This window comes from Plectropomus leopardus, chromosome 20 (genome assembly GCF_026936395.1).
Source record: "Plectropomus leopardus strain MGB_pleo_1.0 chromosome 20, ASM2693639v1, whole genome shotgun sequence".
NCBI lineage: Eukaryota > Metazoa > Chordata > Actinopteri > Perciformes > Serranidae > Plectropomus > Plectropomus leopardus.
Genome location: NC_142195.1, coordinates 16,175,896 through 16,195,642, shown reverse-complemented (window position 1 = coordinate 16,195,642; position 19,747 = coordinate 16,175,896). Strand labels below are relative to the sequence as shown.

At 38.1% G+C, this 19,747-nt stretch overlaps 2 protein-coding genes across 2 annotated transcripts; both read right to left on the bottom strand.

Moving 5' to 3' along the window:
- Positions 1–16: 16 nt before the first annotated feature.
- Positions 17–9,155, bottom strand: snx24 (sorting nexin 24). Its single transcript, XM_042509819.2, has 7 exons — positions 8,972–9,155; positions 7,011–7,094; positions 5,520–5,624; positions 5,194–5,288; positions 5,035–5,064; positions 4,147–4,211; positions 17–4,023 (listed from the first exon to the last, which is right to left on the bottom strand). Exons 1-7 carry the CDS (start codon positions 9,038–9,040, stop codon positions 3,953–3,955), a joined length of 519 nt encoding a protein of 172 aa, XP_042365753.1. The 5' UTR covers positions 9,041–9,155; the 3' UTR covers positions 17–3,952.
- A 1,138-nt stretch (positions 9,156–10,293) lies between these two features.
- On the bottom strand, positions 10,294–17,818 carry loxa (lysyl oxidase a). Its single transcript, XM_042509288.2, has 7 exons — positions 16,924–17,818; positions 15,982–16,090; positions 15,388–15,519; positions 12,666–12,822; positions 11,194–11,289; positions 10,924–11,039; positions 10,294–10,833 (listed from the first exon to the last, which is right to left on the bottom strand). Exons 1-7 carry the CDS (start codon positions 17,573–17,575, stop codon positions 10,827–10,829), a joined length of 1,269 nt encoding a protein of 422 aa, XP_042365222.1. The 5' UTR covers positions 17,576–17,818; the 3' UTR covers positions 10,294–10,826.
- Between the last annotated feature and the right edge of the window lie 1,929 nt (positions 17,819–19,747).

Sequence of the window (19,747 nt, the reverse complement as noted above, 5' to 3'; positions counted from 1 at the left end):
ACTTTGACAAACGAGGTTTGTGGAAATAATGAATTTTATTGGAGTCAGTACTTTACATATTGCCCATCTTAAAGTGCTACAGTAGAATTCCAGTGTTCACTGTAGGTCGACATTATGGCACATTAATGATACTTTAGACAAAGTCAGAGCACAAACCAATGACTGTATATAAAGACGGACAGATGGCTACTCCCCAAAACGGTCGTTTTTTAGATTGTAACCCCAGATTTTGGAAAACTACGGTGAGATTTTGTGTTCCTTGTCTCAAGTGATCATTTTAACCCAAACCATTATCTTTTCTAAGCATATAAAGTGCTTTTTGGGCTGCAACCGCAGCGTTATCACACCTTAAAACAGTGAGATAAAAATATTTTGAAGCGGCCTGCAAGAACAATTAAGGGTTACAATTTAGCTTTGACCTTCCAAAAGTGAAACCAAAACATCCCGATCGCCCCCCTTTTGGCTGGCTGCAGTACAGGTCATAAACCTCCAGCCTTCAATCTTAGCAGATGGGACTTGGGCCAAACTAAAAACTGGATAACACATCAACTAAACTTTTCTCAAAGATGGTTTCTATTGTCATGTAAAACCTGGAACGTCACTTAATTTCACAATCTCATTTCCCTGGTCTGGAAAAGTCATGGATTTAGTAAAATTCTTAAAAGTTTTGAAAATTTGTCGTGAGTACTAAAATAAATAATCTTGTGTTGATATCCTTCCAGGTAATGTAACGACAAATATATTTTCTGTAGCTGTTGACATAATGTAGAACTCATATGTGGCGATGTGTGACAACATGTAGTCATGACCGTATTTTAACACATGGGTTGATGAATCCTAAAATTTACATAACTTTACAATGCCCCACTAAAACTTCTAAACTACACAGCTTTTTGGAGAATAATGTTAGTGTTACACATTGTGAATCCTCATGGAAATTTTATTATAGGTCCATGAAAAGTCATGGAAAAGTTGAGAAATTTTCTCCATGAAAATGTGTGGGGTAAGTGTTTGTTTTCCTGGTAAGTTTGGCTTAAATCCATTAAATTGAATTATTTTACTTAATTAAAACTCCGGCTCCAAAGAGAGATGGCAGTGCCCGCATTTAGAATATTTTTTTCATTTTCAAACAACGGGAGGTAGTGCATTGTCCATCTATATATACAGTCTATGGCACAAACAGTACAAGGATACATAATATAAATACATATAAATCTACAAGATGGATCTCTAGGAAATGATTTACTTCATTAAAACATAAAATCATGATCTGTTTAGTTGAGGTTAAATGCTCAGGATTCATTTAATTTAGTATAAATATGTAGTTGATCTGATCTGTAGTGGAGGTCCAGTCACATGAAGAAAAAAGTGTAATAATTACTGCCCAAAAACTGACATGCAACATAATGTTTCACAAAAGCATTTCAAGTGTTCACAGCAGGAGATGGTTTGCACTGATTGAGGAACATAAAGACAGTCTGTGTTTAATATTGCACAGTGTTTTACTGGTACTAAGTCTTAAATCACATTTTAAAATGTCAAACTAAACATTTTGCATCCCTTTATGACGGGTGACTTTGACTATGTCTCTAATCACCACAAGTGAAAAACTGGCCTTTATATTATGTGTAAATTCAACATTAAACTTAACAGGACTGGTATTAGTGTTAGATACTGGCCTTGACGCAGTGTTATTGAAGCTTTTTCTCTACTCGCATATGCAAATCAAACATGATTCTCATTTTCATGAAAAAAATGATGCAAAATCTACAGCTACCAAATGTTTGCATAAGCATTATTTGTAGCCATTTTTTGTTGTTGAGACAACGTAGGCGGAACGTGATTGTGTCAGTTTTACTTAGTAATAAGTTTTTTTTCCCCCTTGAGTTATAATTAGTTTTGCACAAACTGGAACTTTTTTCAAATGTCATACGTTAATTTTGCATTTGCTTTGTTCAAAAAGGCTCATACGATCTCATCACTGGCTCTTTTGTTAACCCCCCCCCCCCCAAAGACAACAGCACCTAATCCTACAAATTGCCTCAAGTAATGTCACTTATGTCAGTGTCAGTTGGGGCTGAAGACTACACGTCTGACTACACCTCTGCAGCTCAACTCACAAGACTCAAGACTTTGTTAGCCGCTGCGACTGTAACATAGTCTACAACCAAATGTTGTTGAATTCAACTGAAGAAGAAGATATATCTCTGTCTGTCTTCATTTTCATTCATTCTTAAACCAACAAAGCAACAGGAGTGCAAATCAAAACCAGTGGAGTCATTTTAATTGTTCAGTCAATCTCCGTTTTCTAATCCCTGACACCCACCTTGAGTTAAAGAAAAACTTCACTTCCCCCCCCGAAATGACCATTATGCTGAATTTGTCAAGACATTGCTGTTTATCTTGCATACCTCCGGTGCCCAGTCATATGTGCAGAACTTCCCAAACTGACAGACTTTTTCCAGCAAGGGACTGAATGGAAAAGATAAGTTAATCTTCAAATCTTCAAACAAAAATAGTAACTTTACGTCTCTGAACACAGGAGTTGCTGGTCTACCGCTGCTTGATCAGTTCGTTTGTTGCGTGACTTTTGGGATTTAAAGGGTTAGTTCGGATTCAACAAAGTCACACAATAACACGACAAACTTACTGATCGAGGCAGCGGTAGACCAGCAGCTCCTGAGTTCAGCAAGGTAGAATTAATGTTTTTGTCAAAGGAGTTTGGCTTTGAAGACAGCATAGACAAGTTTCACTTTAGGTTCTGTTCCCTGTCGGAGACACCTATGACTTCAATTCATTCAGAATTTTTCTCCCCCTTTTTGGATTCTTCGTTCACCAGAGGCATGCACGAAAAAAAAAGTCTTTCAATGTTCAACACACTGAAAAACAAATGGTCTTTTGGGGGTTTAAGTATTTCTGTAATGTGTCATTCCTCACTCACAGATTGTGCGACATATTTCTGTCTGTCGTGGTTACATTTCACACGGGCTTTCTGCCAAAAACCTCACACACAAAACTGCTTTTCCAGAAGCCCGACTGAGCCCAGTAAACACTACAGTACATCTGATTCTCAATAAGAGCTCCACATCACAACTCAAATCATTTCCACCAACATGTAGCACATCGCTGTCAAATCCCCCAAAATGCACAAACGAACTGGAAACTGTTCCACACTGACCCACTGCTCTCCCTCAGACGACTCCATTTGGCAGCTCAGAACAAACTCAAAAACCACAGCACTGGTGCTGCAAAGGGAGTGGCACCTCCCTGTTTGCAGGCCACGACCCAGCTCCACACTCCAGCCCTGTGCTTTGTCCCGACAGGCCTCCGCTGTGTCGGCAAACTATCCTTCAGTCCAGCTGACATCAGCATTTCGTCTCTGGTTCCCCAGAGTTTCAACTTCTGTTATTGACTTACTCAAATATCTTTAATATCTTTTCCCGTACTTAAATCCGCCTCTTATCTCTATTTCCAGTTGATCCTGTATGTAAATTCCAGTCATTACTTGCTTGAGATATCAGGAAAATATATGTTAGTTTTTCTTTATTTTGATTCAATTTGGCTCAAAACATCTGTTAAGCTACAAAACTGTTTTACTTATAGTTATATTTTATAGCTGACAAGAGTTGTTTGCTTAAATGATTTTTTTTGTATTTAAATCCACTGAAATATGGGTCAGTACTGACTATTTTAAGAACAACTGATGGTGATGGTACAGAAGTTACTGTGTGTCATGTCAATGGAAAAATGTGCTTTTAAATGTGATGCCAGTTACTTATCGAAAGAATTGAAGAAATTGGTGGGTTTTTGTTTTATGCTTTGGAAAATGAGAATGAGGCTCAGTGTATCTTAACATGCCACGTCCCTCCTGATGCATCGCACACCTAAAATGTTGTGTAAACATGAAGCATCTGTTTGCAGGGACGTGGCCTCAGATTTCGGCTCTGCAGCTCTACCTTGGTTGAAGATCTGGGTAGAAAACTCCATGAACCACGCCTTCAATTACAACGTTTGAAAATGCATCTGAAAAGAAAGAAGGAAATAAAGTTTTTTAAATTAAAAGGCGAGATGAGTCGAATGATGCCATAAATAATTCATCTTTGGTGATTAAGCAGAGTGATAATAAGATATTGAGCCTGAACTCACCGTGAGCAGACGGCAGCAGGTATGGGTCTCTCAGAAACAACAAGACTGGCTGATGTGAAAGTTTGCTAAAAAAAGAGTCCAAAAAGGAGAAGTCAGATGGTTTGTGGGCGGCTACCTGCTGCACATGAATTAACAGGATGAAGAAACGCAGGCGGTGTCACTGACATGTCGAGGAAAGTTCAAGGGCAGAGCAAATAGTGACTAATAGAGTTGTAACCGCTACAAAACTGGTGCAATATTTCTTTGAGGTCAAAGGATCTGATCTTGCATTAAGCACGTTTCAAAATAAAACATTTGTGACCCTTCTAGTAAGGCATTACTAAACTTGACGTAAGCACAGGCTCCAACCCACTCTGCCCTCATGAAAGATCTCAGGCAAAATCTGCATTTTAGGTTAATTGAGAGGAAGTGACGACAAACTCTACCAAACCTGGCAACCCTCTATTGTCCACTTTGATAAGTTGTAGCCTGTTTCATGATGAAAGCCCCCTCTCCTCCTCTCCTAAACATGGCATATTTGTTTTTTTATATGTAACACATGAGAAATGTATTGATTTATACACAGAGAGAGAGAGCATTTGTTTGTGTTAATATCCTGAGACATGGAAAAAAAAAGTAACATTTTTGAAGAGGGCCTTGCTATTGAAGTTTTCAGGAACCCAGTCATTTGTGTAGGTGGACCTGCTGACACGTAAAAGCTTTAAAATTCACAGGTAGGGTATTTACTGACATATTTTGTCTTCTTAATACCTGAAAAAAAATCACCTCTCTCTATTGTTCAACTGTTCCGTTCCCAATAAAAAACGTTGCCAAAAAAAGGGGACACAACCTGCATTTAACACAATAGTTGGTTGTTTTTTTTAAATTAACCGAAACAATATGACTCACCTTGATTCCTCTGATTCAGTGTCAAATGACCTTAAAGAAGAAAAACAAAAGTTAAGCCACATAGCCTTCCAGCAGCCTGGCAACAAACTCTCACACACATTTTTTAGTTTTTAAATGCCACAAAACTGGTCTTTTTTATCTTATTGAGTCTCAACTCACCCACAGCTTTCTGTTTTTGGCACTGACGGAAAATGGCGGATATTCAGGAAATCCAGGAATATCTTTGGGAGAACTCCATTTTCCATAATTATGGTCTGGCAAAACACACAAAACAAAAGCAAATTGCAACGTGCACACGAAGCAGCGGTGCACAATTCAAGTGACCTACATGAACTTTCTGGTGTTGTTTTGGACCCGTTTAATCTCACTACATCAGTACTGCACGTCTATGTGTTTATCTTGGGTTAGACACGATCTGGACCTCATGAAAGTGACTTGATGTGATGAAAGAAATGTTGTGTTGGAGTGAAGGTGGGTCAGCGGACCTGCAGGTAGAGCTCCAGGCCTTGCCTTCTCTGCTCCAGGACTTTGGGAACCCAGTTTCTTACGTGTTTCGAAGGAATCTCGGGTGGCTTTATGCTCTTCTTTAGCTGAAGGGATTACAAAAATAAAATTTAAAAAAACATGTAGCAGATAAACAAGAGATTGGTAGCAGCTCTGTGCCAGCACAATACCAGGACCCTCAAACTAAAGCAGAGAATTGGAATTCAGCCAACTTTAATTTAAGTATTTACACCTGTTCGTTTTTTAATACTGTGACATTTCAAAATGTTCTCAGTGGAAAAAGATCTGTTGAGTAACAATCAATCAAAATGTGGACTACTGAGCAGTAAAGGAAGATGAACACATCTGTAAAGCTCGAGCCTCAAACAAACCGTTATGGTGAACGTGGTTAACCAGAGAGCACATTTATCATTTGCTGCCATCATCAGCGCGTCTACAGTACACACTGAATGAAAGAATGCACAAGTAAATATAGCTAATGTTACGCTTTAATTTAGTGAATCTTTCTTTCTAAACACACACACATATATAAATATACAATTTATATTTATTTATTTACTTAATTTTCATTTTTGTGAAGCCCACTGTATTTCACCTTTTTTTACGAAATGGGCCACATAAGGGCTATGAATTGATATTATATCAATATCATGATCTGAGAATAGTTATAATCTTATATTTAGGTTAATGTAATACCATAAGTGTTGTTTTTTCCTGGTTTTAATGGATGCTTTATAGTAAAGTGATGTAATTTTCTGAACTTTCCAGACTGTTCTGTTATTTGCCTTTACCCACTTAGTAATTATAACCACATTACTGATGATTATTCATCAAAAATGTCATTGTTTAAATATTTTGTGAAGTGCCAACAGTCAACCCTACCATATCGATAGAGGTATTTTGTCAAAAATATTGCGATTTTTGATTTTCTCCACATCCACCAGCCCCAGGCTACAGAAATAAAGTTGGATCTATTTCATTTCTTATATTTTCATTACACAATTAATTGTTAACTCTCTAAAATATCAGATATCGAAGATGGAAACCCACCGAGCCTGAAGTGTTATCTGACAGAGCAACAGAAACATACATACACAAAAAATAATAAGAACAGGATTTAATTAATGATGATATGGGAAAAGCTCCCCATGAAGAAACTGCTACCTACAAATGTCTGGTATTTTCATTTGATAAATTATTAAAAATGATAACAGAGTATTAAAATGATGGTCACTATTTTTTTAGGGCAATTGATTAACTGACTAATCCTTCTTTCAGCATTTTATGCAACACAGCAGACGGTAAAATTCTATTTCAACTCAAATTTCTGACACAGAAAAAAAAAAAACAAACATGGTGGTTTTTATGTAGAAATCACAGGATTTCACTAATTAAAGGTTAAGGGCCTGAAGACTAAATTTGGACTAGGAAGGACTTTGTTAATAGTGATTGAGGGCGGCACTGAAACTCACCATTTTATGCAAAGCGTGGAATTCACTGTAGCGTTTCTCAACAGTGTGTTGTCGGCCATTCATCAACACGTCAATTCTGAAAACCTGGAGGAGAGAAGGAAAGAGGTTCAGCTCTACTCTGTGGTTGAGTGTCAGTTGAGGGAATCATGATTTATCACCAGAGCCCATCAGCCAAAAACGGCCCCTCCCAGAGCATGGCGTGTGACAGACTGACCGGCTGACGGCAGAGCTGTCAGTTACAGTCTGTGTCAGCGAGTTACCAAGAGGAAACATCTGTAACAATGTGATCTGACAGGATTACTGTTAATGTCCCGAAACAGACTTCTGCTTCTGTCACTCAGCTGGATTCTTCTGTAAAACGCATGCAGGCGTGATGCAAATGAAGAAATCCACTCTAAAATGACGGCAGTGTTGTTACTGCAATTCTGTACTGCCAACATGAACGCATGCTGAATCTCCAAAGACTGAGAGCCAACGAGGAAGAATTATGAACAAATCCAAGAACGACTGAATGACTTTTAAATGAGACAACCAGAAAATACTGTCTTCACTGTGGGAAAAAAAACTACTAAAACAGTTCATTTAGCATTTGCCTCTTGCAATAGGCTCAGTGGTTTATCATTTATATATATATATATATATATATTCATGTATTACACCCACATGTGAAAACTATGGGCATCAAAATGATGCTGGCTGTTTTTATATTTTTATTTTATTTTATTTTATTTTATTTTATTGTATTGTATTTTAGTTTAGTTTAGTTTAGTTTAGTTTAATCAGGAAACAACAGGAAATGACCGTCTCCAAACTGCTCTCACTATAAGCACACTCATGTCTAAAGCACCAATCCCTTAACTGGAGGTCTGAATACCTCAGTGACAAATCTGAGGGGTCACAAGATGGTAAAAAGGATGCTGGAGATGTTCGGTGTTTGTTGATTTCTTCTCATACTTGACAGTTTCACCTCTTTGGGATGTTTAAAGTCAGATTGGTATCAGAGCTGATACTGGCCTAATGGTTTCCAAAAAAAGATGCAAAAAAGACACAGTATATATGTGTATAGTGTATATATGGTTCTAATCAATTTTATGCACATTTACTTACTTTTTTAAATTCATTATCTTTTTATATTATCTTTGAATCACTCTCTTTGTGCTTTTATTTATGTGAAGCACACTAAATTGCCTCTGTGTAAAAATTTGCTTTAGAAATAAACTTGCTAATATATTATCTAAACAGATCTTTGAATTGGGAGTCATTTATGACAGAACTTTTGCATTGAAATACATGGAAGTTTTGGGGGGGGGGGCTAACCAAAAGGCTATTGAATGTGTTATGGGAAATGTAGGCTCAAATGTTTTTGGAGGTTGATTTAAACTAAAAGTGAGAACATCTTTGCATCTGTTGCTTTGATTGTACCTATCTTTTTCATGTTATTACATCAAAACATGCCAGGTGAACCCCTTTAAGGTTAAATTAATGGATGTAAAGAGTTTTAAGGGTTCATTAGCTCTTAATACTTTTAGGTTTTGATGTCATGCAGCTTTATTTAGATCAGTCTGTATATTTGTACATGCTGGGTGGCCAGAGGCTGTAATTACACACAGATTCATAAGTCAAACAAACGACACGTTACATTAAAAGTTAGAGGTAACGCTTTCTCTGTATTGTCGAAATGAAAGTTTTTGCTCTTTAGATTGTTCGATTAGTTGATTGGCTCACTAAAAGTGTTACAGTGTATAAAAACAAGGTGAAGTCATCTGAACCGAACAGCCAACAAACACTACACCAACATTAAAGCTGTTTTATGTCAAATAACAGTACGATACTTTCTTATTTAAAGCGTACAGAAATAACGTGAGTGAAAATGAGAAAGTGGTGACAGCAGCAGAACAGACGACACACACACACACACACACACACACACAGAGAGAGGTTATTATTACTGAGCAGCTTACCGTGTATCCTTTCTCGATCGAGTTGTTTTCTGAACGAAACGACGGGATCGACACTCTGACCGGATGCATTTTCACTTGAAAAACCTACAGTTTTGTCGATAATATTTGATCCTGTGTCACACACACTCACAAACACAAACACACTGCTGGCGGTGACTCCAGTCACTCAAAAAGCCCGAGAAAAATCACTGGATTTATATAACATGCACCAAGTCTCAGTGGCGCCTCCTGCTGGACCGGAGGGTACTGCAAACCACCAGGTAAGGATTTTATGGTTAACTCAAAATATTGTGTACTACTACTACTATCAATACTACTACTACGACTCCGACTGATTTATTATTATTATTATTATTATTATTATTATTATTATTATTATTATTATTATTATTATTATTATTATTATTATATTGAGCCCCAAAGTGTTGAATATTAAATCACTAAATAAATCAGTAAATTAGAAATGTTATATGAATTAAATGTATAAATATAAACGTATTCAATAAATTACATTATATTTAAATATAACATTTCCATGAATTAATTACAATAATAATAATTAATTAATAAAAATAATGTAGTATTATCATTTTATGTAATAACAATAAAAATTATGGAGCTCTTAAAATTATGGAGCCTCAAAAGTGTATGAATGCTAAATAACTAAACAGCTCACAATAATAAGAAATAATTCATATTAATAAAATGTCTAAATCTATATACACAACATTTTAAACATACATAAAATAGCTTTCTATATACTAGTTATATGACATGTAACTTCATAATTCTCTCATAAATAATTTTGTAATATCAAAACATCATTTTTCAAAAGTTAGTTCTTATTTTATAATGTCATATTAAATGACAGCCTTGTCAAAGCTGCTGTTTTGAATATTTTAATACTAACAATGGATCAAATCTTTGATCGGAATAGTTGCTGCTTCTTTGATTTAGATTTTGTCTTTTTCTTTTTTCACAAGTAGTAAGTTTTTCACAACAATTCAAAACAAAACTTATCTTTTTATGTATAATTGCATAAATGCACAAATCTGGTCAAATTTACATACTTTGTGCCAAAAATGTTTTCTCCCTGAACTCTTCCTTTCACCCAAAAAATAAAATAAAATAAAATAAAATAAAATAAAATAAAATAAAATAAAATAAAATAATCATATAAATTGAAAAATTTTGTAGAGAAACTTACTATAGCATTATTTTGCAGCCCTATTTTAAACTTTTGTATTCACCCTTTTCTACATGGTGTTTGTGATTCTGTGTGTAAGACAGAAAGACGAGACTGGGGAAGACACTTAAAACTGTTCAGTCTAAAAAAGTGATACACTTTCACAAAGCTTTATTTAACTCAGTTTCAACAAAAGCTTTGGAGTAGAGAGTTTCTTCTGTTGCATATAAATATAACAAATACATTTTCTTTTACAGCTGGTTCATTTTAAAATTGTGATATAACTGATACTGAATTAACAATAAGCCTAAGCTACTTTAAATTTGTAAATTGCTGTTCAATGCTCTTAAATTTCATGGATTTTATTCTTTATCTTACAAGTGGTATGAAGTGCAAGCATACAGTACAATGCAATAGAAGTGAGAAATTAAGTGTTTTTAAGAAAAGCTAAGAAAATTACCAAGGAAAAAAACAAGCAAAAAAAGAATTAAACATTATTTGGCACCATGGCGTCAGATGACATTTTCTTTTTTAATTGCAAGTATTTTAAATAATAAAAATGTATGTCTACCATTTATTTCATGATGTTTTCTATGCTTTCATATGCAGTCCTCTGCATTGTCACTTACAGAGCAGCTCCACTGAGTCTCTGTTAATGACTTTTATCTCTTAATACCTGAAAAGAAAGAATAAAAACACCAAGAGGATTAATGGAGGACGCAAGAAATATTAGAGGATTATTTTTCACTTAATACTTGATACTCACGATGACATGTGACATCCTGACACATAGGCATAATTGCCAGTGTAGCGAACATCACAGCGCACAACGTTGTTGCTGTAGTCTGATTCTGGGACATGATAGTGCGGATTTACACTGATCTGTGGAGAACGGATAATTAAATGAATATACAAGCATCAATAAGACAGACACAAAGATAAATAAACAACATATACTCATGATATGCAAGGTGATTCCACACCAGGTGCATTTCTTTAAAAGGAAGACAAATGTCATCTGGTATTTCAAACAAACCTTGAGGATATAGTTTCCAGGTTTCACATCTGTGATGTCAATCCACTGGCAGTCGATGTCTGCGTTGTAGGTATCATAACATCCTGGGCTCAGGCCCTGCACATTGGACAGCATCCACATAAAACATTATAAAAACAAACAAACCAACCTCTTATTAAACAATACAAGGTCATTTTACATACAGAACAGTGACTTTAAAAATATTCTAATGTTTTTTTGCAGTTTAACATCTAATAGTGGGACTAACAATAATTTTTGCTGCAGTTTTGGAGCAATCTTTGTGTTATTTTTGGATGCAGTCTCAACAAAATGAGAAAGAAATCAGCCACTCAAAAATAAAGAAAAGAACAGGATGGAAAAATGAAATCATGTGCAGAAGAACTGATCACAGACGTTTAGGCAGGTGGGATCATCTTACGGGAAGTCATTAAATCATCACTGGCTCATGCAAAAAGGAAATACTGAAGTTGTTTTCTAAAGGGGAACAGCCTCACTAAAAGAGCACTTATTTTTTTTAAGTCCCACTTTTCTTTTTTAGAAATTCATAAACCAAAAACTACAAATCAGTAAAGTTGTTGTCCTCCAATTTGGTCTGAAGCATAAACTGTGTATACAGATATTTCTATACAATCTACGGTCTAAACCTGAATGACACTAAACCATTAAAGCATGAATGTGCAGGTATCATTGCAGTTTTTAGTTATTTTTAGCTATATTTCTCAAGGTGAACTGGCTTTTATTTTTCAGCCAGTATAATTCAAATAGTCTTTTTCACTGGAGACATTTTTGACATGTCACAATAGGAAAAACATCCGGTTCCCTCGTCTCAAGTCAATGTTTTTTTTTTAAATTCCTGAAATAAGGTCTGTGATTAACACATGCTTAATAGACTTTCGCGTTTTGACATAAAATACATCAGTAAATACATTGTTCATAAAATTTTAAACTAACAAGTGGCTGAATGAGACTACATAATGTCATCACACGAAACACGACTTTATAGCCTTGTTGTGGTGGTGATGTTAAGTCATGCAACAGTGGTATAGTTTGTTTATAGCCTGAAGTCAGTTTTTCATTTCTGGTGATTGCATTTAGGCTTCAAAAATGCTAAAAGTGGTGTTCATTTGAAAAGATTATCTTGCCACCACAGTTATTATTTTCTGCATGAATCCAAAATCCAGTGGAAAAATCCCATTGTCTTTTTGATGAGGGAACCAGATTGATGCTAACTTCCGCGTCAGAAAAACGCCATGGGGCACTCTATGTATCCGGGAGAATTCAGCTTCATTTTTGCACAGTGGCAGAAGAGGAGATGGGCCGTCTATCTTTTTATCCAGTCTATGGTTGAGAGCCGTGTGCAGGCGATCCAAATTCAGACTGAATCATAAACATGCTCAAAATGTCACATACAGCTCGCCTGAAGTTAGTATTAACATTCATAACAGCTTTTTTTCAGCAAGTGTTTTTGAGACCTGGGTGTGTGAGGTGCAGGCATATCGCCTGTAGTAGCCGTAGTCACAGGAAGTGTCCTCTAGACAGAAGCTGGCCTTGTGGCCTTCAGCCACAGAGTGGTGAGTGGAAGCATCCAGCAGGTCGTAGTGACTGAACTCATCCATGCTGTGGAAGTGCCTGTGGATCAGCAGCAACAGCGTTCAACAAATCTAAAGCAAGTGATCAATCTGCACTGAAACAACCAGGTGCTGTTTGTAATGTTGAAATCCACCAGGGAAGGTTTTTTTTTTTCTTGAGTCAAAGTTACACAAGAACTCATTAATATTTAAATGCATTTTGTTGGCCATTTCTAGGCTGCAAGTCACTGTGACTGAAGACACCACAGGTGTTTTTTTTTTATTTATCTACACATAGAACTGCAGTGAATCTGAATCTGCTTTCACTCCATGATCTACAAGAGTTTGTTTAATGACACAAAAACAGTCTGGATTTCAACATAAGTCAACTTTCAAAACACTGGCAAAAATCTATACAGTCTACATCAGCAGTTTATTGGATCACTGCCACATGTGCTCCATCTTGGGGATTAGCACAGTGGACTGGTTGTTTTACAACATAACTATGGAATGAGGTAGTTTCTGTGGAATCAGGGAAAACTAGGCACTTTTCCATGAGCTCAACAAAGGGACAAACATACCAGCGGTTTTCCTTTGAGGCTCATTATCCCCATCACACAACTTTATTTTACAAAGGTCTGGCCTTGCAGCTGTAAATTAATTGACCGCAAAGGTCATATATAGCTCAGTCACAGTTGCAGCCCAAAGTATGTTTTTCTGTTTTTATGCTGAGTGCGTAAAAATAGAAAAATACATCTTTAAAAGCCAAACCACCCAAATAAAACTCATGATAAGATGTCATTCCTGATATCAAAATCTCTGCAAAGCAATAAAACAGCCAACAAAAACTATAAAACAGCCAAAAGTAACACAACTGTGGCTCAACAGGGGGTGCCATACCACAACTACAGACTGGAAAAGGCAAATAGTGTAGTGAAAAGTAGTTTCTATTGGAAAGACGTGGTTGCTTACATTTGTAATTGATAAACAAAACAATTATACAGGGTGACAATGTGTAAAGACAATGTTCTGCTTCCAATTCAAAGTCTCAAAGGTCCAGTTTGTAGGATTTACAGGACAGAAAGTATTAATAATATTCATAACTATAATTCCATTTGTGTATAAACACATGAAAATAAGAATCATGTTTTTTATTACTTTAGAATGGGCTGTTTATATCTACATTCAGGGTGGTTCCTCTGTCAGTGGGTGTATAAGGGCCAATTCATAGTTTCCATGTCTGCGTCCACAAGGGTCCACTTTGACCTACATGTTCACCCTTGCCATCCAACCATGTTTGCACGGGTCTGAATAAACCCCTTTGGGGACATCTGCATGCAACACATATTAATAACCACGTGGACCATACACATATAGTGTGCCGACTGGGCTCTAAACTTTGGTTCCAAACTCCGGTCCCATCCATAACACCTGCAGTCAAGCCAGCCGCTGCCTGCTTACCACAGTGAACATAGTTACAAGTTGGATATTCAACAGACATTCACTCCAGACCCAGCAGAGTCTTCTTAGTTTCACTTTCACGCAATGTCAGTAGTCGGAGGATGGCAGGCTCATCTCCAACCACCGCTGTTTACAGCTGAGGGCTGACACAAACCCTCAATTATGTTACAATTAGAACTGAGTGCGTGGCCCCATGACCACAGCTGTCCGCACAGGTTCAATGTAGAAACTGTGTCTGAGTTTTAAAGAGAAATGGATACAGTGTTGGAGGCCGGGCTCCGTTCATTCCTAGGAAAGTTGCTTAGAAGTGCATAAAGCCAAAAATGTTCTACTTCCTAGGTGTAAAATTTCCAGGATCTTCTGCATCATCGGGCCCATTGTGCAGGTGCTAGAGACTTACAGCGAGCTACTTCGGATTTAGCCCTCCGCTAACTGGAATCAGGAAAAAAAAAAAGTAATCATGCAGCTTTTCTAGATTTTCAAAATGTTATTAGGCAGATTATATCAAATCCCAGTAGTGAAACATTTTGCAGGGGGCTATGACGCTCAAAAAAATGCCTCCACTTATTCACAGACGTCTCTTTAACGATTTAAGTTAGAGAAGAAAAGTCTTTCTGGGCCCATTGGCATCATGTGCCAAACGCAAAAATTGTAGTTTGATGATTTGACCACTATGTCGAATGTGCTTCAAAGTCAGGCACACTTCCATGGAGTCAGCTTCTTCCACCAAGTCTGCCATATTGTTCTACAGTAGCTGAGAATGGACAAATCAAACACTGGCTCTAGACAGGGCCATTAGCATTTTCACATTTTGGGTTTTGCGTTGGCCTCTGTCGTTCTCCTGCACACTAGGAGCATGAGAAAAGTTTAAATTCTGCAACCTCACCACTAGATGGGACAAAATCATGCAAACTGGACCTTTAAAACATAAGTAATGCAACATCAGAAGGTTTCTAATCTATATCTGATGCAGACACACGTCTTCAAAGTAGACAGAGATCTGGTTTATGTTTCCATGCATGAAACGTAATGTAAATGCCTCTAATTGATGTCAGCGTGTTGGCCAGTGAGAACAAATGCTGCAAAAGAACAGCCACAAGTCACAGAGACTTTCTCTTTCTAAGTGTGATGGTGAGGTGGAAGGCATTGACATGACATTACTCACTGGTGACAGCTGTGCCACTCCCAGGAGTAACGTGGCCTGCTGGGGAGGAAGTCCGCTGTTCCCTGGTTCTTGACTCTCTGAGGAAACCTCAGCAGCATACGGCTGTCATAGTCTCTGGCTAAATATGCTGAGCTGCAGACACAAAGTAAAGGAAGAGCACAAGTTAGCAGGAAAAAAAACACAGCTCATATGTGGACACAATTACGTCACTGAGATTGTTTTTCCTTGTGGATCCCCCTCGCCTGAGTGGGACAGATCCTCAGTGTCTCATTGAAGGCAGTCTATGTGTACATGGAGGGTGGAAAAATAGTTTGGAGGCACGTGGTTGTTTGGGTTCGTTTTCGATAATGTGTTTACCATTCAAGCTTTCTCTCCCCGGGGCAAACTATGATTAAGCTTCCACTCCACCCGTCTCCACCATCAGTGGCAGGATTCGGTTAATTTGATCTCATCTCATGGTTCCACAGCCCTCACCCACAAACACTTTAGGTGGTTGTAATGGCTCAAAGCGCCCTGAATCACGCTCAGACTTGGATGCAATCCCCCTTTTTCCCTTTCTTTCTCCCCGTGGATAAGTCCTGACAGGCAGTCTACCTTGACAAACAGTTCTCCTCAGCAGCACATCTCAGGTTGTACATTGGGACTCTCTGGGCGTAAGCAGATGCTTGAATGTAGTAGGGGTCAGGCACAAGATCAGGCAGGCCTATAACAACAACACAGCATTATAATAGTGATAAAAGCTATTTAAAAAAGTGATGCATGAATCATAAACAAACAAGAAAATACAAACAAATCATTTAACAAGTGGCAAATAGATGCAGAAATTTAGAGACAAAGTGAGACAAGATCACTGACTGACTGACTGATAGCCCTGAAGCTTCATTTTGCATAGGTGTAAATTTCAGGGGGGACACATGGGACAAGTCCCTTTCGGTATATACAACATGTGCATTTGTTTCCCTCAATAAAAGCATAAAAGTAGCGGTGAACTTTCATTGACAAAATTTAAGATATTTAAATCATAAATTAATACAGGAAAGGCACAAATGGGTGCACAAAAAATCATCAGACTGCAGAAAGTTTAGTATTTGATGCTAAAAATGACCCCTCAACTGGCCTCTTACATCAAACAGAAGTTAACATTTGGTTGGAATGAAATTCAAGTTAATGAAATTTCTTCATGTTGTGTGGATGTTAACATTATGACGTTATGTTTTGGGTTTTGTTCCCATATCTTATGATTAAATGTTGTCATTCTATGTCAAGATGACGTTAACATGAGACATTTGAAAGACATTTGGTTACTTAACAATACAAATCAATGCCAACAGAATTTCAAACTGACGCTGGCATTAGACGCTGTCCACTGAACTTTGGTCACCTGATGTCACAACCTAAATTCAACCAAAAATCAACCTCTAATGACTGTGGTGTCCAACAGGGATATGTGACCCCATAATGTTGAAAGAAAACGTACAGCTCTATCTATCAGATCTATCTATCTATCTAACCTTAATGCGGTTTTGAGACTCTTACCATACTGATGATAGCTTGTTCCATATCCGGGTCTCGATCTCGATCTGGATCTCGGTCTCTCGTAAACATCATAGTAATTGTAGTATGGATTATCGCTGTCAATGGATTTGTAAGGGTCGTAGGGGTCATCGCCGACCATCATGTCTTCTCTCCGGGGCAGAGGCGGGCTGACAGTGACCTTTTGCTCGGTATCATTGCTGGTCCTCTGCGTCCCCGCGCGCTCACCGGGGCGGTCATGGTGATGCTGGCGGTGCTCGTGCCCTCTCAGGAGCCTCTGGAGCGGAGGCGAGAGCCCGCGGGGGCTGTGCGGGTTGGACGCCGGCCGGGGAGGCTGCTGCTGGGACACCGGCTGCTGGTTCGAGGTGTCCGGATGTCTCACGGCCGCATCACGAATGATGGTGACAGGTCGCGCCTGCACTTGCTCCTGAGGTGCGCCCCTTCGCCTCGGTGGCTGATACTCCGAGCCCTGGCTCAAAATGCTAAAAACCTTGCCGTTGTGTGACCACTGAAGCGTCTGCCGGAGAGCCGCTCTTTGGTTTCCTCCTTGTTGTGTCCCCGGGTTCGTTTGAGACTGGGCAGCTTGCAGCATGAAAACAAAAAAATAAGCGCACGCATATGCGTAAAGTGGCGTGCCAAATATGCGTAATCCCATTATGAACTCAGTTAAATGAGATTGAATGTGACAAAGCGATTTTTCAAATGAGCTGGGGTTGCCACTTGACTTTAACTTAGATATCCTTCATCTCTATTTAAAGGATATTCAGAGAGCAGAGAGGAAAAGCTAAAAGTATCCGTGTAAACTCATCGCTCTGCTCCTGCAGCCTGCAGATGCGCCCTGTGCGATGAAGAGGAGGAGGAGTTCAGCATTTGGAGTTTCTGAATCTGTTATACAAGTCTGGTGCTGCTGCTCATGTAACACTGGATGGATACGTGATGTGTGATCATGCCCAGCCAAGTGTGTTTGATAACTGCTCAGTCTGGCCTTTTGAAAAGTGGTTAAAGTGAATTACTCACGAGCAGCAAAACTTTTTTTCATCACAAACAGATGCATTTTTTGAAGCATAATAGCTGAATGAATAACAAACAGATGCAAACGTTTGTCCTACTTTGTCAGGATGATTTCATATGAATATTATGACCCATTTCTTAGAAACTACCATATATTTTTTTTTCTCTGCCAGATCAACAGAAAGTCATGATAAATAGCTTTTTCCCTGACTGTTGGATGAACTCCCAACCAAATTGCAACACACTCTGCCAGAAATCTCTACACTCCATTTTCTCATAGGAGGATCTCAGAAACCTAAACATCACTGACTCTTTGATGGCCCTGCAACATTTTCAATTTTTTTCTGGGAAGCCATCTCCCACAAACCCCCCTCCGCCCAGTCTTGTCTGCGTTGGAGCTTTGCTGACAACGTGAAACACTCATCACATGCATCTCGCAGTCATCTCATATAAGGTCATAATTAGTCTATTCTGAGTGATAAACAAAATGAGGCTGTGGTGATACTTGATATCTGCATTACTGCATTTGGTGGCAGACGTGGTGACCCCACGCTCCCCTCCTGATAAGTCCTTTACAACAGTTTAGCCAAATCACCGCCCTGCTGTTAACAGCAGAGGTATAATGCATAGCTTGGGAAACTTAATCCAAGGTTTTGCATTTTCTTTAGTCTACCAAACCAGCAAATTATTTCTAGCATCTACACATGTGACCACAGGATGGCTGCTAAATCACAGCAAATGCTCACAAGGTCTTAACAGTTTCTCAAATCACAAAGTTTTATGAAAGCGATTGATTTCAAAGCAAAATTTGGATTGCATGAAGTTCTTTTTCCAACACGTACAACTAGAGATTAGCAATAATATATCTTTAAAAACTAAGTACTAGAAGTGCAAAAGCAGCAAATTACCAAATAAAATAAAGATCCCTCTAATCTAATAACAGATCAATCACAGTGTCCTATATTCTGACACTAGGGGGCAGATAACTGCAAATAATATTGTAGTGCTTCATGCCATTATCTTGACAGTACCTGGGGAAATTGTTTTGGAAGCGTTTTAGAGCTCTCCTTAGACGAACTCTATGGTCTTATTTTGTCAGATTTGGTTCTTATGTCTGTGAATTAGCTACTAGAATCCCATGCTGGACACAAATAGTGATAAAACTAAAAGTAGTTGCTGATAGCACCTATGGAGTGGCTGTCACTGACTATAAACCTGGGGTGAAAGTAATTAAAATTGAGTACATTAATAAACTGGTATTTATCCAAAGTAGTAATGTTTGGAGCAATTCTTTCATGTTCAGGAACGTCCTGTTCTCACTCACAGTCACCCACATTCATACCTGGAAACGGCCTATATTACAATAGTGATTGGATCTATTCAGTCGGATCATAGTGGAACAGTTAGGGGTTAAAGGCCTTGCTTGAGGGCACATCAGTGGTGGTAATAAGGAAGCGGCAAGCTGATGACTGGAAATGGTGACCAGCTTCCAGTCTTTACGCTAACCTAAGATAACTGACTGCTGGCTGTAGCTTCATATTTAATATTCACGTGATATCAGTGTTCTCATCTCACTCCACACCACAAAGGGAAAAAGCATAAAACTATTCTTTTAAGGTTTCAAGATGCTTTAACTGCTAAATGATGCAAAGATGTCTAAAGTGTCTGACAACTTTCCAAAGCAAACGATCAGACAATCACACACACTTCATGCAATGACTGGTCAGAAAGTAGTCAGAAAGTTCCTATGAATCTTTGCAGATGAGGTAGGCAGTTTAAAGGAATAGTTCCCCCCTAAATTACCTAACCTGTGTCA

Bases quoted from the DNA above. Each gene is read 5' to 3' on its own strand.
- snx24 (XM_042509819.2), bottom strand. From the start codon at position 9,040: ATGCATCCGGTCAGAGTGTCGATCCCGTCGTTTCGTTCAGAAAACAAC. The intron at 5,289-5,519 runs GTCCGCTGACCC...GTGTTTTGCCAG, and splicing joins GCCTGGAGCTCTACCTGCAG to ACCATAATTATGGAAAATGG. The intron at 4,212-5,034 runs GTGAGTCATATT...CTCTTTTTTTAG, and splicing joins ACTGAATCAGAGGAATCAAG to CAAACTTTCACATCAGCCAG.
- loxa (XM_042509288.2), bottom strand. From the start codon at position 17,575: ATGGGATTACGCATATTTGGCACGCCACTTTACGCATATGCGTGCGCT. The intron at 15,520-15,981 runs GTAGACTGCCTG...TTGTGTCTGCAG, and splicing joins GAGGAGAACTGTTTGTCAAG to CTCAGCATATTTAGCCAGAG. The intron at 12,823-15,387 runs GTGAGTAATGTC...GCTGATCCACAG, and splicing joins GAGTGGCACAGCTGTCACCA to GCACTTCCACAGCATGGATG.